Consider the following 24930-nt stretch of genomic DNA (forward strand, 5'->3'; position numbering starts at 1 on the left):
CGAGCAGCAGCGTTCTGGATCAGCTGCAGCTGTTTGATTGATTTATTAGTCAGACCTGTGAAGACGCTGTTGCAGTAATCAATGCGGCTAAAGATAAACGCATGGATGAGTTTCCCTAGATCGCGCTGAGACATTGGTCCTCTAATCCTGGAGATGTTCTTCAGGTGATAGAAGGCCGACTTTGTGACTGTCTTAATGTGGCTCTGAAGGTTCAGGTCAGAGTCCACCACTACTCCCAGGTTTAGGGCTGATCGCTGGTTTTTAGTTGTAATAACTGAAGCTGTGCACTGATTCTAGTTCGCTCCTCTTTAGGTCCAAAGATAATAACTTCAGTTTTGTTTCTGTTCAGCTGGAGAAAGTTTTGGCACATCCACACATTTATCTGTTCAGTGATTGGATGGGTTTAGAGTCACCTGGTGACATCGTGATGTAGAGCTGTGTATCATCCGCGTAGTTATGATAGCTAATCTTATTCTCTGTTATAACCTGAGCCAGTGGGAGCATATAAATATTAAAAAGAAGGGGTCCTAGGAATGAACCTTGGGGTACCCCACATGTGACCTTTGACCTCTCTGATGAGAAGTTTCCGATTGAAACAAAGAAATCCCTGTTTTTTATGTAAGATTCAAACCAGTGGAGCACTGGACCGGAGAGTCCGACCCAACTCTCCAGTCGATTCAGTAAAATGTCGTGGTCAACAGTGTCAAAAGCTGCACTGAGGTCCAACAGAACCAAGAACCAAGTGCTCAAAATGCAGCTGCACAAGCAGAGCAACACAGTAATGCAGGAATTCCCAATATTAATGTAACAAATTGTTGTCAGGCAACAAGACAAACTGCTTTTTATTAACGACTAACATACTGCCACACCAGAATACCGTAACACGCCAAACAACTAAAGATATTGATGTGCTTTGGTTAGCATCTTCACAAAGTTTAATTATGTTCCAATTTACAGAGACAGAAACTGGCTTTTCAACATAATAATGTGAAATACTGTTTGTTTTAAACAGTTTCTGACACCAAATCAAATCACCATTAAATGTCATTTTCTGTCCGTCTTCAAAGTCTGCCTAACATGCGGCCTGAAAACGACACCTGCACATACCTGATTCCATGAACTCCTGATTGAAGTTGTTCCAGGACGCTTTGTTCTTCTCCAGGTTCTCCTCCATGACTTTGATGTCGGCGAACGGACAGTTGCACTCTGGGAATCTGGGAGAGCACCGGCACCAGCAGTCGTTGTTGCGGCACAGCAGCTCACCCTCCGAGTTACAGGCCACGTAGCTGAGGGCCGCCTCCACAAAACGCCCACGGAGGAACTCTGGCAGGACATCCTGCAAGCCTGACATGAAGTCAGAGGTTAAAAAAAAACAAATGTGTGCGAGAGAGTGCAAAAGCTGCAATGTCAGCATGAAAAAGAACATCCCTAACATAGCCCTTTTATTTCAGCTTTTTTTTTTTTTTTTAAGGATTATAGGCTATGATCCTGTCCGCAGCAGGGAGATGAAAGCATTTGACGTTTTGACTCCCATGATTCATCATGTCAGATTTTATTTTAAAAAAATGTCTTAAATGGATGGATCTAGCAAAACATTTTTAAGAAGTGCCCCAGAATATTTAACCAATTTTTTTTTTTTTAAGAATCAAATGGAAAGCAAGAATTGCAATTTCATCTGCATGTCGTTTTAACCCAGTAGCTTTAGTAGCCTTTGCAGGGTATTGAAACAATTACATGCTTAACCTGTGGGAAGCAAAGTTGGAATCAATTTAATTTACCAGCTTGAAAATGTGTTAAATTTTCGCTGCTGCTTTCGTGGTTTAAACTGTATTAAAACATGTGATGCTAATTATAGTGCAAAGATCTATGGCTGCACAGTGTATTGCGCCACATCAGAAGCTGATGTGTTTGCAGATCGACATCTCTCAGAAACCAGGAGGTAGCCTGGTGTGTGAAGCTCACGCCGCGTTCCAGAAATGGTCTGTGGTCCGCTCCTGTCTCGCTGATTTTCCGTCTAATAATTGTTAATTTGTGTCAAAAGCTGCCTCTTTCCTCACTTCACAAGCTCTTTCTGGATGATTTTCGGCAGCCAAGTCAATCCCACTGTGCCCTGATATGAATATGCATATCTCTTCTTTGGTATTTTCTCTTTTACTGGCATGGAAAGTAATGTAATTAGTCACATTTTCCATGTTCTATGCTTTGGCAGGTGCTTTGAGGCCTTTTTCTACTTTCCTGTGGGTTAGTTTGTGTGCATGTGGGTGGATTGTCATGTGATTGTGTATATGCACACACACAAACACACACACACACGCACACACACACACACGCACACGCAGTTCCAGTTCTTCAGGAAGTTTCTTCGGTTTGGGAGAGAGAGCTAAACAACCTGCCAGATTTAGTCATTATCTCACTCTATCCCCACCTTGATGGCGCCTCTCCTTGTTTTCTTCTTTTTTATTTTTTACGGACTAATTGCACTGATAAGATTAGAAATAATCTCCATATAAATTGTGTTATTATAAGACAGATTGTTTTGTTTTGAAAGTCAGCACAGAATATATGATAATTTGCAGCGACTTTGCAGAAAGCTGCCTCGATGCTTTAATCAGTTTCCCGATAAATAACGAGTCTTCCTTGATAACGTTGCGGAGCGACACCCACGAGCGTCACATCGGTGGAGGAGTCAATCCTGTTACATAAATTCTAAACAGGTATAGCCACTAAAACATAATGCTAAATATAACTCTACAGCAGGGTCTAACAATTGAAGTCGCATCCAAGGCAACTTTCAAGCAGCCTTTTGAAAAGTTTGGATGGGCATTCAAGCATCACTTGGCTGCACTGTCATTTTATACAAAATTGGCCCCGTCTGTCCGACTTGGCTATGTATTTTTTCTTTTTTTTTTTTTAAAGAACATTATGAAAATGTAGACTGAGCACAAATTATTCAGCCTGGCTGTTAGCTGGGTACTTGCCTGTGAGTCATCCTCTTTTCACCTTGCCGCTTTTCACCTTTGACACACGTCGTTACTGCGGCAGCACATCAGTATTCAGCCGAAAGCATGCTGTGATCAGTATGACACTTGCGCCTGCCTTTCCAAAATGAGTAAAAAAAAAAAAAAAAAACAATGCAAACTGGAATGTGTCCAGGTGCTATTTGCCATTTTATATCACTTAGAGTGACGTAAAGCCCAACAACACCGTCAAGCTTTTATGAGTTAAGAATGCTGTGGTAGGCTTGTATGGGCTAAAATCCTGATTTGTGAGTTTTTGTTTTTTCTTAAGTAGAAGTAATATACTGTAATAATCAAATGGAGATAAAATTAACTACATGTTTTAAAGTAGCATCGAGGACAGTCTTGCACACACACATTGTGAATATCCCTGCTTGAGGATTCTTCTGTGTACATCGTGGTCAAAGCCAACACAACCTCAAACTAAAGCCTGACTAGTCAGTTTGGATTAAGTTTTATTACCTTTTTTTGTTTCTTAGAAAACAACAAGTCTTGTTTTTAAAATTTACACAACTTGCAAGTTGCCTTAAATAACAAGCTGCTGTCGTGCATTTTCTTTTCTTGCTCTGCACATTGGCTCATCTAAAAATGTGTTTTATATGGGTCAGACTGAAAGTAATTAGGTGCATTTGGTGAAACATGAAATCCTGTCACATCTATAAAGAAATGTGTGTCACTTACGATCTGTTTATAATGAAGATATTGGATGCATAATGGGTGTGTGGCTACTGAGCCAGGAGAGAGCAAGCAGAGACATCATTCTTGCGTTTTGTTCTTCATCTTGCCTAACGACCACCTGACCATATAGGGAGGAAAGGTCACTGTTTTCTACATCACCTATCAGCAAGCCAAGCGGTCAAATCAACTGCAACGATAATATTCCGTGTTTCTCCATGTTATTCTCGTCTTGCTTTTATGCTTCCATGTTGCTCTGCTCCACCTGCCAAGTTAAATCTCTGCTCATCAGCTTCATTCAGCCCACCTGTGCCTAGCCTAACTGTCTGCCTTTCTCACCTGTTTTCTGCAGTTCTTGAGCTCTCCCCAGTTTCTGCCTCCTTATTGACTTTCTTTAGCTAGTAGTTACCCAGCGTTGTGTCCTTGCCCTTGTTGTCTCCATACAATTTTTGCCTCGTCCATAACAGATCTCTGCGACCTTTCTGATGGCTGGACCACGACCCGCCCTGCTGCTCTGTTTTACTAGGTATTCTGACATTCCCCTCTCTATGTATGACCATTACCTGACTTCTAACCACTGGATTGGGGATCTAAACAAATAATGAAATTTGACTAACCAAGTTGTGGATATACTCCATCAGGACTTCCTTCCTCCACATGATCAAACTATCTTTCTCAGTTCCCCAACATCCTCCTCCTCTGACGTTACTGCAGCTTTCCAGCTTCCTCTCCAGAACCGCAGATTAGCGAGACTGATTTATTCTCTTGCATATTCCCTCTGGCAAAAATCAAGTCACCAACCTGCCTCCTCTCTCTGCAGTGCTGAGAGTCAAATCCTCTGTACTGAGACATTTCACTGCTGATCGTTCTGCAGTGAAATGCATAAACAAATGTAGTCTTTTGGCTCAACTTCTGTAGGAAGAAGTCCAAGCATTTGACATTCAGAGGTGAGTAAATGTTCACTAGTTTCACATATCAAAAGAATGAGGCAAATATTATAAAGTCATTTCTGCAACTTTGTTGCGTTTATTCAAATTTCATTAAGGTGATGCCTATTTGCAGCATATATTTTAATTTCCAGCGTCGTGGCAGTGGGTTTTCCTAGCTCTCTCTAAAAATGTTACAGGTTCAGATTCCCAGAAATGCAATGCTGGAACTTTTACTTTTTTTCTACAAATTATTTAAATTCAGTGTACTAACACAATAGTGACATGTAATGCACTAAATGTTATTGGTTTTCTTGAATGACTGCTGGCAAAAGCAATATAAGAATTATAGCAATGACTAAACTGAGTTTTCTATTTTCAAACATGTATTTCCACAGATTCGAATAATATACAAACTTGGTTTAATTAGAAAAGCTGTTAAATTGAGGGATGTTAAGTTAAAAAAAAGGCCTTGCTGTTAGTTCAGTTTTCCCAAATCTTTACATTTTTCACATTCTTTAACCAGAATAAAAAAGGAGATGAAAATAAAGACCTGAAAAACAGAAAAGGATCTTTCATCTTTGTGCCTCCAGGCTACCCTTTCACCGAGTTCCAGATTAATTTGCTACCTATTTCAGTCCAGTTTCTAATTAATCTAAAACTGGTGATGTATCAATTACATGTGTCTGTGTAAAGGGAATATCAACAACTGAGAAACCAATTTAATCTGGTAATGAATCAAACAGCCATCAATTATCTTTACTGCGATATTTTCAACCTTTAACTACCTGCTGATAATGAGGCAAGAGTCGGCGCCTGGGCTATAAGCAGCAGATTATTATTGAACAAATATCTGATAAAACAAACAAGCAAACAAAAAAGAAAACTAATTCAGGAAATCTTTTGTAAATGCTGTTTGGCTGGAACCATGTGCAGATATACATGTGTGTAGAATATAAGTCTGTCTTTCCATCAACCCAAAGAAAGGCTTCAAATAGGACAAAAGCTTGGAACATTCCAGACTGCACTGAGCGCTACACCTCTGTTCCAACAGGGCTCGAAACAGTGATAAAAAAGAAAAAAAAATCCCATCACTTGCTTTTAATCTTCAGCATTATCTCTCCTTATCACACCAGGTCCCCAGTTACCACCATGAAAAACCTGTGGGTGTCCTCTTTCTGATGGGGGCTTTTAGGGTCATTACCCATGAGACTTTGCTTCCATCCACCCCCAGATTTAGATCACTCCACTGGACTAGAAATGGCAGCCCCAAGGTTCCCCGTCTTTCCATCTCTCAATCCCCTGCAGAGGTCACATTTTTCATTTTGGGCAATTTGAAGCTCTTAAACCCACCCCATGATCACTGCCTCTCTGTTATCGGTGCATGTCTTCGAGTGACTGCGTGCTCATTTTAAGCCTCTGCTTTGCTGACAGCTAAGTCCGCTGCACCGGAATGCACCCTTGTCTCTGCAGGACGCGCCGTTGGTACCCTCGGCCCGCCGTCCTGCCCTCGGGGCCTGAGAGTTTTGCATCCGTCTGGCTTCAATGGCCATTGTGTGTGCAAGAGCACACACAATGGCACAGATGCTTCTGTGTCACATACCAACCCTCATCCTTTCTTTATTTTTTTCTGTCTGACTTTTCCCTCCTTGGTCGCAAAGCTTCCTTCTGACTGTGACTTGAATTTTCTGCTGACTTGTTGCACAGGCTGGAATGCGTATTTACCTCAGCTCAGCTGTTTCATGCTCTCCTGAGATAGTTTTGTGCTCATACACAAAAGAGTCCACTACATTGTGTATGCATGAAAAGTGCAAAGCTGTAACGCTGCAAAGAGATAAGGCCCCGTGTGGTGCTGAGGGAGCTATATCCAACAGGTCTGTCAGTTTAAAGAGTAAAAAGACTTCAGAGCCACAAACTACCCACCTCCCCCACTCCACCAGACAGACTTCTATCTGGCTCACTTTCTATTTCTCCCTATATCTTTCGTCTGCTGAAACTTCTACCGTCGAGACATCTAGCGCTGTGATGTCAGAGCAGGGACCAGTGAGAAATTTGGCATGCAAGCGGCACATGAATGATTCATACAGTGCAGTGCACAGAAACAGCTTGTGTGCAGAGTATTTGTTTCAGTGACTGCCCAAACTTAGACCTAAGCAAAAGGGAGTCACTTGACAGACCTCTCATCCTGCAGGAGCTCACGAGTGTCCTGCGGCATCCGTCCCCCATGCTCTCGCTATTGAAGGAATTCCAGCAAACTTCTGAAGGCCTGTTTATGGACCTGAAGGGGGGTTGGGGGCTTGTGATGGATGAAGGCCACCCTGCAGCTGTCATCAGGCAATGGTGTCATTCTGATTAAAAGTGGGCCTGCACGTTCCTCTGTGTGCTTGCATAAACTCGCACTTGAGTTTATGCAAGCTTGTGTTAAGAGGCGAGCGTTTTCCAGAACAGGACTCCAAGTGGGCTGAAATGGAGCATTAAATACTACAAGCTTGTCTATTGTAAGAAAACAGAACTATTCCAGTCCACATGTCGTCTCTCAAACCAACGGAGCAATTTAAATTAAATATTGCAATGGCTTTATTCTTAATTTGTCCATAATGGTAGAAAAGGGCAATAACATTAAAGCTTCAGTAGGTTTAATTTTACATATTACTTTACATATTACATAACAATATGGTTCACAAGTAGAAGGCAAATTCATGACGAAACTGAACGATTTAAATCCATAGAAGAGATCCACACCTTTAAAAGTCACTGGTTATTAAAAATAGGAATCCACTGAATCCTTTGAAACTATTCACACTTTTTGAAGTTTTTCATCTTCTGTTAACACCATTACAAATTCCAAAGTGTATAAAGATTTTAGTATGAAGGGTCAACACAAATAAGTGTTATTCACTCTGATGAACTAATACTACATGTAGAGTCATGTAGTCACTGAAATCACAGCTGCAAGTACTTTTTAGAATATGTCTCGACCTGAAACTTTTTCCCCACTTTTTGCAAAATTGCTCAACCTTAGACTGGGTAGTATCTAGTTACACTTACTCAGTTACATTTATTTGACTACTTTTTTTTTAAATTATGCACTTTTAGGAGTACTTTTGCTATGCTGTACTTTTTATTTTCACTTGATTAGTTTTATTAAATAGTTGTTGTTTTTTTACACCTACCTGAGTAAAATTACTGATAACAATGATAATAGACTTTATACAGAAAAATTTAGAAGGAAATGCCCTGAACCATTTCCTACTAAAGTTGTAAAGATGACATTTAAGAAAAATGTGGCTCTCGGTATTTACTTCTAACCATGATGTCCCTCTGCTGTTCTCATCAATATCTCAAGTCTTAAACTCACAGCATATAAGAGAAGGTTGCATTTTTGAAGGTAAAAAGAAAAATCTATATCCGACACAACAACATTCTTGGAGTCTTAAATAAGGTTGCTTTTCAAAAACCCAAGCTTAACTCCACAATTTACCTTTAACCTTTGAACTTGAAATTAAAAAAAAAATATATAAAAGCATATTAAGATAGTGGCCGTGTGGAAAGACTTGATATTTATTTACTGCTTATGAGGATTTGCTATAAAGACATTGCTGCATGCGCCACACGACTGGCTCTACTGTACACAAAGAGTCACAAACAAGCGCTGACCTGCCACAGACAACGAAGCTGCTCGGCTTCTTCAGAGCCCCAACTTCACAGCATCAGAGGAGCATTCACTAAGGCGCGGAACGGTCCGACCATATGGGAAGGTTACGCAGTACGTTTAGAGGATAGTGACACAAACTGTGAGACATTTGTTCTGTGACTGTGAGGCTAAAAGGGCTTCTTCCAACAGACTCTGACAGAGACTCACCGTTCTACTGGGCTGCCATTGTTCAGCGCCAATCTAATGGTCGGCATGAAATGACTGCTGGGTTGGTCTATTTTGAACGGTAATCCAAATTAAAACTAATTTTACAAATATTGGCTGTTAAATACTATCTTAAGTGCACCTACAATAAGAAAATTAGATGGAAAATGATGATGCATCTGATATTTGAGCCTAATTTGATAAGGAAAATAATAGTCAATTTATTTTTGTTTTCAGTTTTTATTTTGGCAACCGCTTTGTTGTTCCTCCTCACAGGTATGTTTGGTTGGGCAAATTAAATGTGTTAATGCCACCAAAAGTAGTTTGGTAAAATAAAACTAAACGCTCAAACCTGATGCCAGATCGGATATTATGAAAATGTGATTCATCTCAGAAAAAAAGGTGTTTTTGGATCTTTAATGTCTCCCACATAAAATTTATACATCCTACAATAAAACAGATATCGTTTCACTGTATTTATTTAAAAAAAAAAGTTATTCTGCTCAGGATTAGACACTGTGTGTGCATGTGTTTGGCAACACCCTCTAAATGGGAGTTTTATAGTCTCTCTCAGACTGTAGTGGCCAGGCCAGATATTGCGGTTCAGCAAACTGTAAGACTGACTGTAGATTACTGAAACACAGATTGTGATTTTTAAAAATGTCACTCTTTAAAAACAAGGAGATTCTTAGTTACTTCTAAAATGTCGTCCTCTCATGAACCTGTCGTGCGCTGTTCTGTCTTGTGAGCTGGATGTAGGACACGGGCAACTTGTGCCTTAACCAGCAAAATCAGGCAATTGTGTAGAAACATTAGACCCACCTAACAATCATCTCGATGTTTCTCTCTCTTCTTTTGGAAGTAGCCACACCAGTCATCTGACCAGGAATAAATCACATGTATTGCATGATTCTAACTTATATGGCGCTGCGTTTCAACAAGCACTCATCCTACACTTGCCCCAAAGAGCAGATTTTACTCTCCATCAGAATTTTTCACCAAACCTTCGACAACATGAAGTACAGCGCTGAGAGCAGGAACACTTTCCTAAGTTTTGAGATCGTACATTTGTGCGTCAGCCGATTTTTCCACCAACTGGTATATTTCTGAGTTGCCGCCTCCTCCCACACAGTTCTGTCTATTGTTACTGGACTTTTACTAGGCTCTTGATGGGTTTCTGGATGCACGCATCTCAAAAAAATGCCACCCACACACACAAGAGAGGACCATAGCTAATAACTTGGAAGGTTTCATTTTGAAGGTAATAAAAATTGCAAAAAACATATAAAAATTGGGGAGTTGAGGATTGGGGAATATTGTTTCGAAAGCTCCACTCTGACTGCAGGATAAAAGTACGAAGGCAACTTTATGTGGTGTTGGAGAATACACAGTCTTTATTATAGTAAAACAAAAGAAAGACCGAGCCCTACCCCTAAACCTAACACATTTAAACCACTGTGGTATTTAATTATAGCAAGTTGCAGTTTGATACGTCCAAAAATGTTTAGATGTTGGCACTTTACATTGTTCCCCTATAATGAAACACTCTTAAGACAGAGCGTTCTCCAGTGTGCTACATAGAAAACATTGTTTTTACCATATGTCCTTCTCTCACCAAAGAAGTTATCAGACACCAGGCCTATTCAGATTGTTTTTTTTTCTCAGAGGATGAAACTTTCCTCCACATTTGGAGGAAAGTCCCAGGCAAGTTTAGGCCTGGAAGGACACTTGGCTTTTGAAGACCTTCTTTGCCATTTAAGCCTCTCTTGTGTCGTTTTATAATTATTGTGCTGCAGTTAGCATTACCAAGAACCCTAATTTGAGTAAATAATCAGCTTGTGTCTTCATGGACGGACACGAAAGTCGACGGGTTTTTCTTCTCTGATCTGAAGCAGACAGCCTACTAAGCACGTGTCAAACTCTGGTGTCTCTTAGAACCATCACTCGCACGAGGGCTTACCCATTTTTAACCAGGCAGCCAAGGAGTCGCAGCATTAGCATTAGGCTCTGGTTCCTGTTCTCAACCTTGTGAATAACAGAAAAATTCCCGAAAAGGAAACATAAGTGCACATAAGTGACCAAGGAAAACGGGCCACCAGAAACCTTTAACGTTTCTGTCCAGATGCATCAGGACAGAATCTTCTGTTTTATAATTGTCACAGATATTTAAAAAAACAAAAGTGTTTCTTCTTTCCGTTATGAAGAAGCATCATATTTATAACGATTGAAAGAATTTAAGAACTACTTTGAGAAGCATACTTTAAGAAGTTTGGCACACTGTCCTTTTTTCTAAAAAGCACAAGAAGATGTTCAAGATCTAATTAAATTTTATCTTGTGCAGAGAACTGATACAAAATAGTCCAAAGTTTCTGCCATAATTATTTCTTAGGAGACTTGATACCTCAGTGCAGGCTTGACTTGGTCTAGAAACGGCTTTTACAACCTCGTTTTTATCAACTTGGCTCACGGGACCAAGTTGCTTTGGAAGGGCAGGAATGGAAATCATCAAGCTAATTAGAGAAAATAGGAGTAAGAGTTTACCCCTGGTCATTGGTAGGGCTCCCCTTTTTTTTATTACAAAATCAATGTAAAAGACAATAAAAATAAAAAAAACATATTTAATTATTGCATTTGTAGAATGAAATGTCTACCCAAGACATGAAGTCTGAAGATCATTACAGTTCGTTTTTCTTTTAAACGTTTCTTACTTGAAACTATAAATACTCATATTTGTAAAACAAATCCTTCTGTTTGTTTTCTGGGGACAAACTTGTACCTTTCAGCTGCAATTATGTTTTTTTTTTCTAGAATTGAAAACAAAAGAGTATGAAGATTTATTTATTTTTTTTTATCATTTATTGTTTCAGAATTTGAAAAGTATCGTGCTTTAACGACCCACTCGACAACCTACACACTGATTCTGCCTTTAACAAATATGTCAGACAGTGAACAAAGCCTTCAAAACAGTGTTGACTCATTTTGCACTACATGGCCTTTTCACTTTTCTCTTTAGCCTTTCTTAATACCTACAGTCTCTCTGGGTCTTAAACTAATAATATTCCTCATTTTAGAAAAGAAGGACGGACACAAAGATACAGGACTTGACCTTACAACGGAGAAGTAAACTATGGTTCACTTTGTGGAGAAAAATGATATTTATTCAGCAACATCTGTGATAGTTAAGGTTTAATATCCGCTTCAAGGACAAACAGTAAAAACTTTAAGGTTTCGAACATGCTTAGCCTCGTTTTTATTCCGGGTCAAAGCTTGTCAATATAACTTTATAGGGCAGCTCTAGCAGGAAATGTCAGGGTCAGGCAGCTGGAGGGGATAATCATATTTCAATATCGAATCTTTTTCCTTCTGCCCCCCACCGTCAATATTTTTTCATTACAGAGTTCACCTAGGCAGCATTTAGTCTTCCTATTGTCAAGAAACCTGGTGATAATGAGAGGGTTTGAAAATTCATCCATGAATTTCAAAAGAGCTGAAGAGGTGTAAAGAGACTGCTTTTACTATGCTGACTGCAATAATTTAGATTAGCAACAACACAATGTACTAGAAATAATTTATAATATCATTTTTGTCGTCAGGTTGTCTTTGTTTTGAAATATTAGTGAAATTCTTTCTAACTGCAGAGCTGTGCAATAATGACTGCTCTCTGTTCCTAATATACGTAAATGACTGATACCCGATCACAGAAACACGTCTTATTTTTTTTTTTTTTTTTTTTGCACTTATGATATAAAAAGGAATGATTAAACAATCTCACACATAGCATAAAATCAGAGTTTCCTGCTTTAAATTATTTAGTTGGAACCCATATATTTTGAAATTATCAAATAAAATTAAATGAATATTAAGTGATATGGTGCAAAAGGAAAGTGAGTGAGCAGAGGAAGATAGCTCTGGAACTTTGGACTGTGTTTGCAGCTTTTTTTTCTGTAAACATTTTATTTTTCAACGTTAAATTTATCTCGAAATTAGAGAACAGTGTGGCATTGTTATTAAAAATTATTAAATTGACAAAAGTATGTAATTGGTTGGTCTCTGCATAAAAATGTAAAACGTGGTGAAATATTTAAACCTCTATAACTATGCTTTCACATTTTTTATGTAAAGCTGCGGTTTTGTTGGGTGTGTTTTGGTGCAAGACATAGATGGTAATGAGAGCCTTTAGCAGTACTGAGCTAAAATTTCAAGAGTACATTAATCATTTTAAAAAAAGAGAGAATGGATGTGAATTGTGTGGCTGTTGACAGAAGAAAGCTCTCAACGGTGATGTAAACAAGCTGGTACATTAAACTGTTTTAATGCATCATTGCACACTAAGCTTAAGTCTTGAAGCAGATATTGTCGTTAGCTTCTTTCCCATCTACTATTAAGGCGGCAGCCAGTTCAACTAGTTTGAGTAGCTAAAAAAAAAAAACACTGGAAAACGGAATCAGAAAGATGAGAGAGTGGCAAAAGTAAGTTTGATATTCTGAGCAAAGATTGTCTGTCTTTTTCTAAAATTATAGTTAGACTAAAAGGTTCTGAAAGGGAAAAGCCCTGCAATAAATAATAATAATAATAATAATAATAATAATAATAATAATAAACCTTTGTCAGTTGCTTGTAAAGCACTATCAGGCAGACAACTTTTAAAATCAAGCTGTGATCACAGAAATGATTCTTGCCATGTGGGGCCAACATTTGAAGAACTACTTGGTGAGCAAAAAGACAAAGGAAGGCCTGCTGTCTCTGACTCCTTCCCCTCTGACCTCAAAGTGATGCGAGCATTCGAGGACCGACGACGCAAAATCATTTCCCTCATCACACAGTGAAAGTGTGGATTTTCTAATAAAGTAGACAATGCCATTCTGAACTCTATCACAGAACTCCAAATGGATTCATCATCTTTCCCAGAAGTAAATCATAGCACAATTATTGAGACACATTTGTCACATTACCTTTAAGTTTATAATAACGTTTCCTTTAATGGAGACATTTGGCCTCCTTTAGTTGGCTAATTTATGCTTCTTCTTTTTTTTCAAAATCTGTATGCATATAAAATTGCAATTAACCTCAACAGGATCTTTTTCTACTGTTGGCTATTATGGTTCCTATTATGAAACCAGCAGGAGATGTGCTTGGAGTATTAGTAAATAGGACTCCATTAAAAAAAAAATGAAACTCGGATATTGCTGTGCAAAATAATCCACCACATTGTTCTCGCTCTTTTCTTTTCCTGCAATTGTAACGTCATGACAAAAGCAGCATTTGGCGTTTTGAACTCTCAAATCCAGAAAGACATGCTAGGAGCTCAGACGGTAAATGAAATATGGAAATGTGCCTGTATGAATAATTGAGTGGACGCATCCTAAGAACTCTCTGAATACTTATCAAAGGCAAATTTGTTCCCATCAATATTAGATGTTAAACCAACACCAAAACATGCTAGATGCATGGAGATCACAGACTGATACCAGATAACTTTATGTATTTCAGCTCAGTTTCAGGCTGAATTGATTTTTATCGCTTGTCCTCTTGACCTTTGGAATAATGAGCTTTGGTTAGAAAATCGTTCCAGACAGGTTTTGTTTTTGTTTTCGCATCACAAATGTGTGTTGGAGTAGACAAACTGGGCCACAAAAGATAGAGAGAATCACTAAGCAGATATAGAGAAATCACATTGTTTAGGTTGCACCTACAAGATTTGAAATGCAAACAAACCTTGCAAAATGCTGTTGCAAATTCACCTGAAACTGCTTCCAACCATAATGCAGCCAAAGTGGCATATTATGTATTTCACAAATGAAAATCAATCCAAAGTCTTAGCATAGCAATGATCAGATTGGGATCACTTTGACACCTTTTACCAGTTATTACGTCCAAATCATTTGCATACTAAATAACTAAATGTATACACATGTATGTAATCATTTTCGACTAGCACATTTTTGACAGCAGAAACAAAAAAGTATATATGTTTTATATAATTGTAAATGAGGGGTAATGAGTTGTTAAAATGATAAAACCAAAATCTATTAAAAATGGGGAAGATCTTGGAGAAAGGGCTGTCCACTTTACACATTCCCCATGCTCTCAAAGTAAAGCAGAAGAACCACCAGACTGCAGCAGTGGACTGGAAATGCTGCACAAGTTTGTCAATAACATATTTTTACCACTAAGATCTGTGTTGTGTATTGACATAAGTTTATATCAGTGAAGCTATTTTTCGAAAACCATTCACATAAATAAAGAAAATCGATGATGTTTCAAAGACATTTGCAGGAATGAAGTTTCCTGAATGTTGCAGCTGGAAATATCTCATAGTGCTTTTAAATTGTTCATATTATGTCTGTTGAAGAGAATACCAGAAATGCTTTTTAAAATGGGTATTTAAAATGAGTGGAGGAGTTTTTAACGTGTACATAACAGGGTGTTTTCAGTTAGCTCAGAAGCAGTCATTAGAGGATAACATTTTCAAAACAACAACATAACTCAAGAACTACTTCCTTTTTTGCAAAATGAGAATCTCAAGCATAGATACTATTTGTTATTTGAAGGAATTCACCTTAACATCTAGAGGGCATGATAAAAGCATAAATCGTTGTTAGGAGACAAAATAGCATACTGATAGCAGCCGGTTAGTGCTTTCTGAGAAAGTCTTTGTGGTTGTAATAATGTAAGATCTCTTGGTACAAAATCCCATAACTCCCCCTAACTTTGATAAATGACTAAAAGTGATTGGGAGGTTGTTAATTAAGGTTAATCAGTAGAGATAGTCAAGTCAAACTATTTGTGTTGAAGCAAAATTTGTAGATTTAAAAATACCATTCTTCAACATATTTCAACTAGATATAGACACTGACTGGTTAAGCTAACATGGCCTTGAAATAGGTGTCCTTTTTTCTGGATTTGTCTTTCTAAAGAATAAAAAAGTACTTTATTATACTTATTGTAATGTTCTTGCAATTGATAGACCTTTTATTTATTTGCAAGATAAATAAAGGCTTGCCTCCACAGACGGCCATCGTCACACTCTGTTTAACAAAAAAAGTCAAGGCAATTTGTTATTCTGCCAATATTTCCATTCTTTACCCACCACCACCTGATTTCATTTGTTGAAAAATTTTCTCATGAATGCAAATAAACAGGAATATAATTTGGTGACTTAACCACCTGAGTTTTACTTGTTTACAGAGTTTTGTAGACGGGTTTGGATGGACTAGGCTAAGGTCAGCGTGGGTCTGGGCTATCTGCAGCCTGGTAAAATAACAGATTTCCTATGAGACCGAAAGCCGGTCAGGCAGAAACAGACATATAAACTACTGCAGCGTAAAGTAAAGGGTCATCCAAGCCAACAACACCAGAGGTGAGAGAGTTGGCAGGCAGGTGGGATGGACGGATGCGGTGAATTTCTGTGTGCTTAAACGTGTGTGCGTACGGTTAATTTTACTGCATTGTTGGACCTTCTCTGCAGGGTTGAGGCTGCGTGCCCATGCTTATCGCATTAAGCTGCACGTACACTATGTGTGTGTATTTGTGTTTGTGGGGGCCTTACCCTTTAAGTGGATCTTATTTTCGGGGCTGTGCACCAACACCGAGCTAACGGAGTCCAAGCTGTCGTAGTTACTGCAGCCGAGAGGACCCGTTCTCGTTTCCGTTACCTGGAGGGAAAGGAAAGAGGAGGTCTATTTAACATCATGTACGATATATGTGGTGAATGTGTTACCATTACGTTAGCAGTAAACAAGGGAGATGTTTGTTGCCGTCTTTGATGGCTTAGAGTACAGCTTGTGGCAGTTGTGACAGCGAGCAGTAGGCTAGATGAAGTAAAGCCCTCTGAGAGCAGGGAAAAAAAAAAAAAACAATCTAGCATTTTTGCTTTAGACTACAACACCTGCAGCCACAGCTGCCTGCGATGTGTGGGCTGCTGTGTGGAGAACAATAGAATAAGAGAGAGGAGAGAAACATGTTTATGAATTTACATTAAAGAGATTTTGTCGAAGGAAGGAGCGCTATATTGAGTAAGTTGGCATTCAACAATGATTTCCTTGTGCATAAGGATAAACATGATGGAGTCTGTTTTATTTCAAGCACTCTTAAAGATACCTGCTATTGGGTTTGTGTAAGTTAAATTGTGACTCCGTGGATTTAAAGCTACATAAAGGTTTTTTGTTCAAAACTTTAAGCATGTTTGGTGAAACATGTCTGTTATATAGTGCACGCATATTTGGACAAAAGGTGTGTAGTTCACATTAGAACTGTTTGGTTTCTGAAACGTACTGATCCTCAGTGATTATAATTATGTTTCAAGGATCACAAGTCTAAGGTCTCCATTAATCTGACTCAAATGAATCCCGACACTCGTTGCTGGCAAATAAATGAATCATCAACAGACAAGTGGTTTTCTGCATCGGAAAGAGGTATGTTAGGTTTGCTATCCAGTCATCATCTTGTAGACCGTATTTATAGATCCCTGAATATATGTGCTTCGCAGGCAATTGTTCGCTGGATTATTCAGAAATTATAGTTAGGACTATTTGAGAGATACTTGTCCTATTTCCTGTAAGAAGCAACCTTGGTTGAATACAGTTAATGCTAACTCTTACTCTGGCAGAGTACCGTGTCTACAGTGTCCTCCCACACCATTAAAACACAGGGTGATCTACGACAGCGGGATGAAGGAATAATAAAGTAAAAATCTATGCATGCTCAGACTCACCGCCAAAGTAAACAGAGTTTCGAGTGTATTGAATTAAATGACAAAGGCCTAAGATGAGTCTCCAAACACTGTGCCACTGCGCTGCCAAAGCGCTTGCACATTACTGTTGCAGCTCTACACATTTTACCCTGTCTTTCATTCTCCGTCTGTAATACATTTGTCTAATTACACCTTTCAGTAATAACTGACCACTATTGTCTTGCTACAACGTCATCGCAATACAAGCCCTTAAAGAGATTCAGAATGAATCAATAAAAATGAATTAAACACAATTACCACTATGTGCCCTAGAAAACACCACGGTGCTACTAGGAACAGGACTAAAACTCTGCTCCACGCTTTAGAAAGCTGAACGACCCAATGTGAAGCCTGCATGCAGGCAAACAGTACGAAGTTCTTTACAGAAGTCAGAACATACAAGTAGGAAACACATGCAGCACTTTCTGTCGCGAGGGAATAACAACAAATGTATGTCCATGACGGATCTCGCTGAAACATCTGCACTGAAGACCAGTAAAATATTTACTTGGCTTAAACCTGCAACCTGGATATCAGTTCTTGAGAATCATAGAAAATACATGAACAGTTTTGCCCCAGATTTCTCATGCAAATGCAATGCTAACAGTGGCTAATTGGGGATCAAACAATAATCAGAGTAACACAGAGTCAAGTCAAGTGCATGAAGGGAAAGTGAAGAATAGAAGGAACACAGGAACTGGGGATAAAAAAAGAAAAAAAAGGTTTCTCAAAAAGAAGAAGTATGAATATGACAAATGGTTCATTTCCTATGTGGAGTGTTCAAAATAGCACAGCGTCAGAGGATGGATGTGGCCTCTAGCAAAGCGATTCTTCAGCTAAGTGGCCTATCTGGAAAAAGATGCAGCCTGTGCAGCCGTCTTGTTGCTTATATCTTCTCACACTGCTCGCCTTAAGATTGCATCTATTATCAAACGAAATAGAAGTTATCCTTCAAGGCAGTGTGGGTGATACACATCTCAAAAATCTGTCAAATATATACAAAAATAGGAGAGAGAGAGAGAGAGAGAGAGAGAGAGAGAGAGAGAGAGAGAGAGAGCGAGAGAGAGACAGTGTCATGATCGAGTTAAAGATAACAGAGATAAAGGCATGAGGCAAAAGAAGACGTGTGAAACAGGAAGAGGCCTTTTTTCTTAGCATCTTGTTTAAGCAGTGGATGTGGTTCCAAAATTGAGTCATGGAAAAAGCCAAACATTTAACTTAGATTTTTTTTTTCTTTATTAATCATCCAAAAAACATGTTTGAATGGAATTAGTTTTTCTCATGTTGATAGCCTAACTGTAAAGTCCGGTCCTCGTTGCAAACTAAACGACCAAATTAGCTTGAGGGTCTGATTGTGACTCATACCGCCTCCCTTTCTTTGCCTCCACACACTGACTGACCTCTTGTATTTCGCAGATCAGTCTTCTTCCAGCTAAGCACAAAATAACAAAGCAAAGTTTGCATTGAATCATCATGTTAGATGCATAAACCAGAATTTAAATGAGCCATCACCTCACTGAAAAAAAAAAAAAAAGAAACAATTTGAATGTGTTTGAGACCACGACTGCCTGGTGTCCAGCGAGGGATTTTCATTTACCGCTTAGATTATATTCTTTGTTCAAGGTTTCACAATTAGCAACTAGCATTTAGCCAAGCAAGTAAGTTGACTGGCATTTATTTGTGCCAATTGTCATTTTCACCCCCAACTCTGACCTGTGATTGGCCAGTTGGAATCTCCAAATTTGCATCAACGTTTCCAGCCAGTGAATTCATTATAACCAAGCGCCAACAGTTTCATGTTGTTGCCGAGTGAAGTTCACTTATTGTCAGCTTATTTTATAGTGGTGCTAAAAAAATGAAGACGGGGGAACAAGATGCAATCGTCATTTTTAAAGGAAACTATATTTTCTATGCCAAGATAAGCCCTGGGTTTATTCAGACTGTGTGGAAGTGAGAGAACAAGAGTTTCAGCAGATGACATAAAACCTAAATGGATCAGCCAAATTGTTGCTTTTGAGCCTAAAGCCTCAGTCTATCATGGAACATGCTGGGTTTGGACATGTTGGCTTGTAATGTTTCAGTAGGTCATGGCATACTGTCTTGGTCAAAAGTTGCCAAGTTTCAAGAGTTTCATCAGTTCACACTCCTTACAGAAGGTGGTGGTAATCTCCTGTGAGTTGACTCCCATCACTTGACACAAAAGAAAACAAAATTTGGAGGCAACACGGAAAGAGTCATTTCCACTGGTACTCACTGAAATTTGTGAGGGTAAGCCCCTCTTAGTTCTTAGCGCCATTGTAAGAAGCAAATATTCTTGCCTTGTTATTTGGGCAGTAAAAATCTCCTGAGCATTCATCTGTCAACTTAGACTTTGACGCTCTTATACAGAGCAAAAACAAGCTCATTTCTCCAAACTTCCTGCAATTTAAGGTTTATGATGCTGACGTTGTTTCTGTGACGTTGTTTCTGCCTTTAATAGCCACACCAAGCAAAAAAAAGGAAATTGTATTTAACAAATGATTTCTATGTTCTAACAACACATCTTGGCAATAAATGCAATGTCATTTGACAACCTGTTTACTTTCACCTAAGTGGTTGAATAGCTGCATGGAAAATTCAGTTGAGAGATGAACTGCATAGCCGAGTGGGTAGGAAACATGAAAATATGCCAAATCCTCTCTGCCAATACTAAACTACTTTTGGTGGAGGCAGTGCAAAAGTGTAAAGAAACATCTCAGTCTGTACATATTTTAATTAGATTTTCAAATAAGAATTGACATATGAAAACAACCAAAAAAAGAAAAAAAAAGTTATATGATTTTTGCATTTAAATACAACATGTGCATTAAAAACATTTATTGTCTTTCTTTTTTGTAGTCAAACACATGAAGAGAAAAGTAAATTTTTTTATTTCATACTGAAAAACATTAACGTAGCATATTTCTTACTTGGCATGTTAACTTAAGAATAAAACTATTATATAAACTACTAATTTCTATTTTTTTTTTTTGACTTGTCAATGGCATCTGACAAGAAAATTAAATTATCAAAATATGCACAGAGCCATCTCTCTCACTGAAAAAAAAAACGCAGACAGTGAATGTTGGAGGCAAACTAAATGCGTAGAGGTTATCAAAAGAACTGTCTGCAACCCCGACTGCTGCAACGTCTGTGGCTTGAGGCAATCAGCTGGGTTTCCTTACACTGATACTAATTGGCATCATGAACAACTTGTCAACCTTGTGTTTTAACCATCCTGGTGTCTTAGCACGACGCTCAGGAGGAGGGCGGCAAATGTCACAGTCTGACAGCAGGGAAGCGGGGGAGGGGTGTCCCGACAGACCGTCAGTTCCCGGGAAAAAAACTTACAAAAGCGCACGCAGGGTCAGTGCAACCCTGCTGAACTGCACACAGAGTAAAAAACTCGGGGGCTCCAATGGACCCCATCTCTTAAGGGTTAATAAGGACCTACTCATAGATATTCTTATATCATAGTTTATTAAGATAATTCACTTTAGCTACAAGTAATATCGGCAGGTCAAAGTTTTACAAGTAGAGATGCTACATTCGTCACAAATCACTGATGAGTTATTGTTACGTTGGAGAAAGTTCAATAACTAATCAGGTAAAATGTTTCGCGTTTTGTGATAATAAAAAATAAAAAATAGTTACTTAATACAACCATATATTCATTCATATTAATTATTCCTCCAAGCAAGACATTTTTGAGTAAACACACTTTGTCTGCAGGGACCATGAAGCATCAGAGCTTTGAGCTGTGCTCTCAGCTGAGTACACATGGGGCTTTCAGCGCCTCCCCAGAGGAACTTCAACCACAATTCATCTGAGAGCTGCCAGCCCCGCCTCTTAGTTTGTTAAAAACTCCAAAGAACTCTCAAATGAAAGGATCAATACCCACCTGGGATATTTTACATTCAATGATCACTCAGTACAGTGAATGATCATAAAATTTTTCTTATTTTTGTTTTTGTTTGTTTTTTTGCATTTTTATAGTTCAGATGATTTAAGATTATTGTTTTTTTTCCCTTCTATTACATTTGAATGATTTATTGCAGCACTGCTTCTATCAAACTAAGGCTGCAGGTGAAGTAAACATACATTTATATTTACATTAAATGCCTGGTGATTTTGAATAACTCCAGAATTAACCACGACTTAACTGGAAATGCTTTAAAGTTTTCAACATCACTCACATTTTTGTTTACTTCTGTTTAACTTAATACATACAGTATTTTAATATTTGTTTTTAAACTGATGAGGTGATGTTAAGAACCACAGACAGTAAGGGAAGTTTTGAGGCACAAGGATTAAAGACTAAAACATTGTAGGATTATTGAAGATTAAGAAGAATTCAAAAAAACTACTTTTGCAGGAAATTAGATTGACTAACCTATGCTGCATCCATTTATTCCTGTCCAAAATGCTTACTGCTTTTTGTTTGTAAAATTTGCTACACTGAGATTCATAAAGACAATCTGTGCTTGTTAAACCAATTATGAATTTTTATATAATGAAAAACCTTTAGAGGCTCAATGATTTGCAAATATATTGAGATGTAATAATGAAACTACATTATTTGTATGAGAATTGGGTGTTTATCGTGTTCTTGGAATACATCGTTTAAAACGCTTGTCTTTGGCATCATTTTATTTTGCAAAAATGATTCCTGAATAGAACCGAGGTATCTCCGTGAAGTTGCTGACGTTGGATTTCAATAACTGCAAATAATAAAATAAAAAAAATATATAGACTACTTTTGAGTCTCCAACACAAAATCTTTTTCTCGGAAAAATGTTTTCTAAACGGATATGTAACTGGGATTTGTTTGTGGGGAGAATGATGATATGTTCTGCTCCAACCTCCTACTTGGTGCTGCAGTGACACAAAGCCCAGTGGAAAAACATGGACGCAGGTCAAGTACATCCCACTCAGTGCCGCTTCCTCTTGTGTGACGAGTCTATATAGCAGAATACATTGTTGAAAATGGCCCACATACTAGACATTTTCATCTAGTGGGAAGGTATAAAAGGAGATCTTTTGGATGGCTTTCATGTGTTTCTATGCATCCAGTTTTCATGTGTTTTTGGTTTATTCCAGATTTTGCTCTTGATGTATTGAAAATGTAAAATGCGTTTTTGTTTTTTTTCCCCCCTCAAAAATCTACTCACATTTACCTTCGTCAGAAGTATTCATTTTAGGGGTTATTTTGTTCTTTAAGGTCCAGATGTATTTTAAATGGTTGCAATTTCAAGCTTACCTTTCTTCAATTCGGTTTTAGATTCTGCTCTGCATTTCTTTTTCTCTCCCTTTTGCTTTGTAGAGGAGTCCAGCTTCAAACATGGCTGACAAATTAATTCCCTTTACTAGGATCCTCAGCTTAGACTAAGCAGATATTGAAGATTATTCCTATAAAAATAGAAGCTGGAACAGAACCTGCCTTCTGCTTTTCAACCAGCTGGTTGTCATTTTTGTAGTGGCAAAATCTCTTTTTGTCACATAACTCAGAACTTTACAAACATTTGTACTTGGGGAGTAAATCTAAAAAATAAAGTAGAAAATGTGACTTTGGTACACCTGGTATATATTCACTAAATATTGTTAAAGTGCTACGTATATTTGCACCAGACTTGGTCTTTTTCAGACTTGAGGTTGAGATCTAACTGTGGATTCACTCCAGTAAACGTGCGCAGTACCTTGGAAAAGTGTCACTTTGTCTTGAGCTTTCTAGATTCCTTCATGCCGTAACCACAAACCTAAGTAAAAATGAGGAAATGGGAATGTTTTGATAAGGCATAGCAGAATAGCTCCTGCTTGTGAGCTGAAAGAAAAAGACTTTATGGTTTTCAAATGTTTTCTATAAATAATCTAAGAAGAGGGACCAGCTGCAGATCTTTAGGGGTACGTTTGTCGTAGCGGAGTAAATCAAAAAACTGACATATTTGCCAATTTTTCTTTGCAAAGTAGCTGGAACCCAGTGAGCAAAGAGCAAAGTTGCTCACCAATTTCCAAATCTCCCAACAGATCTGAAAAGGGAGCCTCTGCCTTAGTTTTTAAGTCTTTCCTGTCCTCTAAAATGTTCCCTTTTCGTGATTGTTCTGCATTTAGCTGTATCTAGCTCACCGTCAACTTTGACCAGATTCCCCTCCCTTACTTAAGAAAAGCATTCAGGGATAGTTTGTCAGTGTTCGTGGTTTTCATTAACATTTACATGTAGGCCAAAAAGTTACATTTTCGTCTCATCTAACAAAAGCACTTTCTTCATACATATTTCATGTGTTCCACACACGACTTGTGGCAAACTGCAGACAGCATTTCTGAAGGGTTTGTTTCAATGCTGGCCGTCTTAAAGCCACTTCTTCATAGTGTCCAGATTTGTAGGATCTTCCGACAGCACATTCTCCCACCTGGGCTATAAATCTCTGCAAAGAGATACCGATTCTCGATCTTCAGACCCCAGCTGGCTTATACAAATATACTTATTGCTTATGTTAATTTCCCCCTGCTTTCATAAAGGCTAGCCACGTTAAATATTTTTGAATTCTGATCAAATTAAGTCATTACTGTGAAGAACATAACCATCTCTTAAAGACAGGTCAAAGTATTTTTTTTGTCTCACCATGTATTATTTACTAAAGACAATCACTGCTGAGAGAAATATTGTGCATTCATAAGTTTGCCAACATAAATCATTTTAGCTGCAGTGAGATAGTTACTTACATTTCCCCCAAAATGTATGGACTCCAAGTTTAGTAAGGTCATTTCTTTTCTACTTTTTGTATAAAAAAAAAAATCTTTGCAACTTGCTAAAAGAGTTTGTTATAATTACTAGTTAACTAATGAAAATAATAATATTCAAACATCCTTTCTTAAGGCATTAAAATTAAAGTTACGTTTACTGCCATTGTAAAAAAAAAAAAAAAAAAAAAAAAATCACTGTTTTTTTTTCTGAGGGTAAAATTATTTATTTTGAGTCCAACATAAAAACGGTTTTATCCAACCATTTGAATGTTCGCTGGAGAGCAATCACAAGTGCTTTGAGCTCCACTTTAAAGGGGCTCTTGGAAACAAAAATGGTCTGAGAGCCAATCTAACCTTTGCTTGCAGAGTTTTCATTAAGTGGAGACTACAGGGACACAATACTTATGATATACCGGCTTCATATGAATATGGCACCAAGCCAATTATTTGTCGTTTCAATCAGATTTGTTATTTAAGTTCATGAAGCGAAGCACGGCCCGCCCCCCCCGCCCACCCACACACCTGCTGTCGCCGCAGGAAAGCCAGCAGACATGTGAAAAATGTTTCTCTTGGTTATTCTTTCCCACTAGACACCAAAGGAATCAGACAATGTATTGTTAGACAAAGGACATAACGGTTGTTGTTTCTTTGTTTTTTTTTTCGTTTTTTTTTTGACTAAAGGTTTAATCAATTCTGCCTCTTAAAATTACCAGTTCAAAAAATTTCCGGTTTTATCTTCATTCTCTGAACTGAAATCTGTGAAGTGATGCTGCTATGGTAAGGCAAAAGACACCTTTGAGCTTGAAAGGTTGCCGTACCTTTAATTTGACAAGTTTCTCTTCGCAGTGAAACAAATGGAAATGATTCCAGATGGCGTGTAATAGGGTACAATATGTACCTGCGTATGTGTACAATTCCCTTTGAGACCTTAGAGAAAGTTGACATTTGCGATGCTGTGCTCCC

At 38.2% G+C, this 24930-nt stretch overlaps 1 protein-coding gene across 2 annotated transcripts in view; it reads right to left on the minus strand.

Annotated features, from left to right (window-relative positions):
- Positions 1–904: 904 nt before the first annotated feature.
- Positions 905–24930, minus strand: part of LOC103138346 (BMP/retinoic acid-inducible neural-specific protein 3-like) — a 207144-nt gene continuing 183118 nt past the window's right edge. The window contains exons 5-6 of one of the 2 annotated variants that reach the window (XM_016671750.1): positions 16027–16132; positions 905–1344 (exon numbers count right to left, since the gene is read on the minus strand). In XM_016671750.1, the coding sequence (XP_016527236.1) occupies positions 1073–1344; positions 16027–16132 (378 nt within the window). In that variant the 3' untranslated portion in view covers positions 905–1072. The remainder of the gene's footprint in view (positions 1345–16026; positions 16133–24930) is intronic. The other variant, XM_007552504.2, reaches the window with a different exon arrangement.

Source organism: Poecilia formosa, unplaced genomic scaffold, assembly GCF_000485575.1.
Source record: "Poecilia formosa unplaced genomic scaffold, Poecilia_formosa-5.1.2 Scaffold49, whole genome shotgun sequence".
NCBI lineage: Eukaryota > Metazoa > Chordata > Actinopteri > Cyprinodontiformes > Poeciliidae > Poecilia > Poecilia formosa.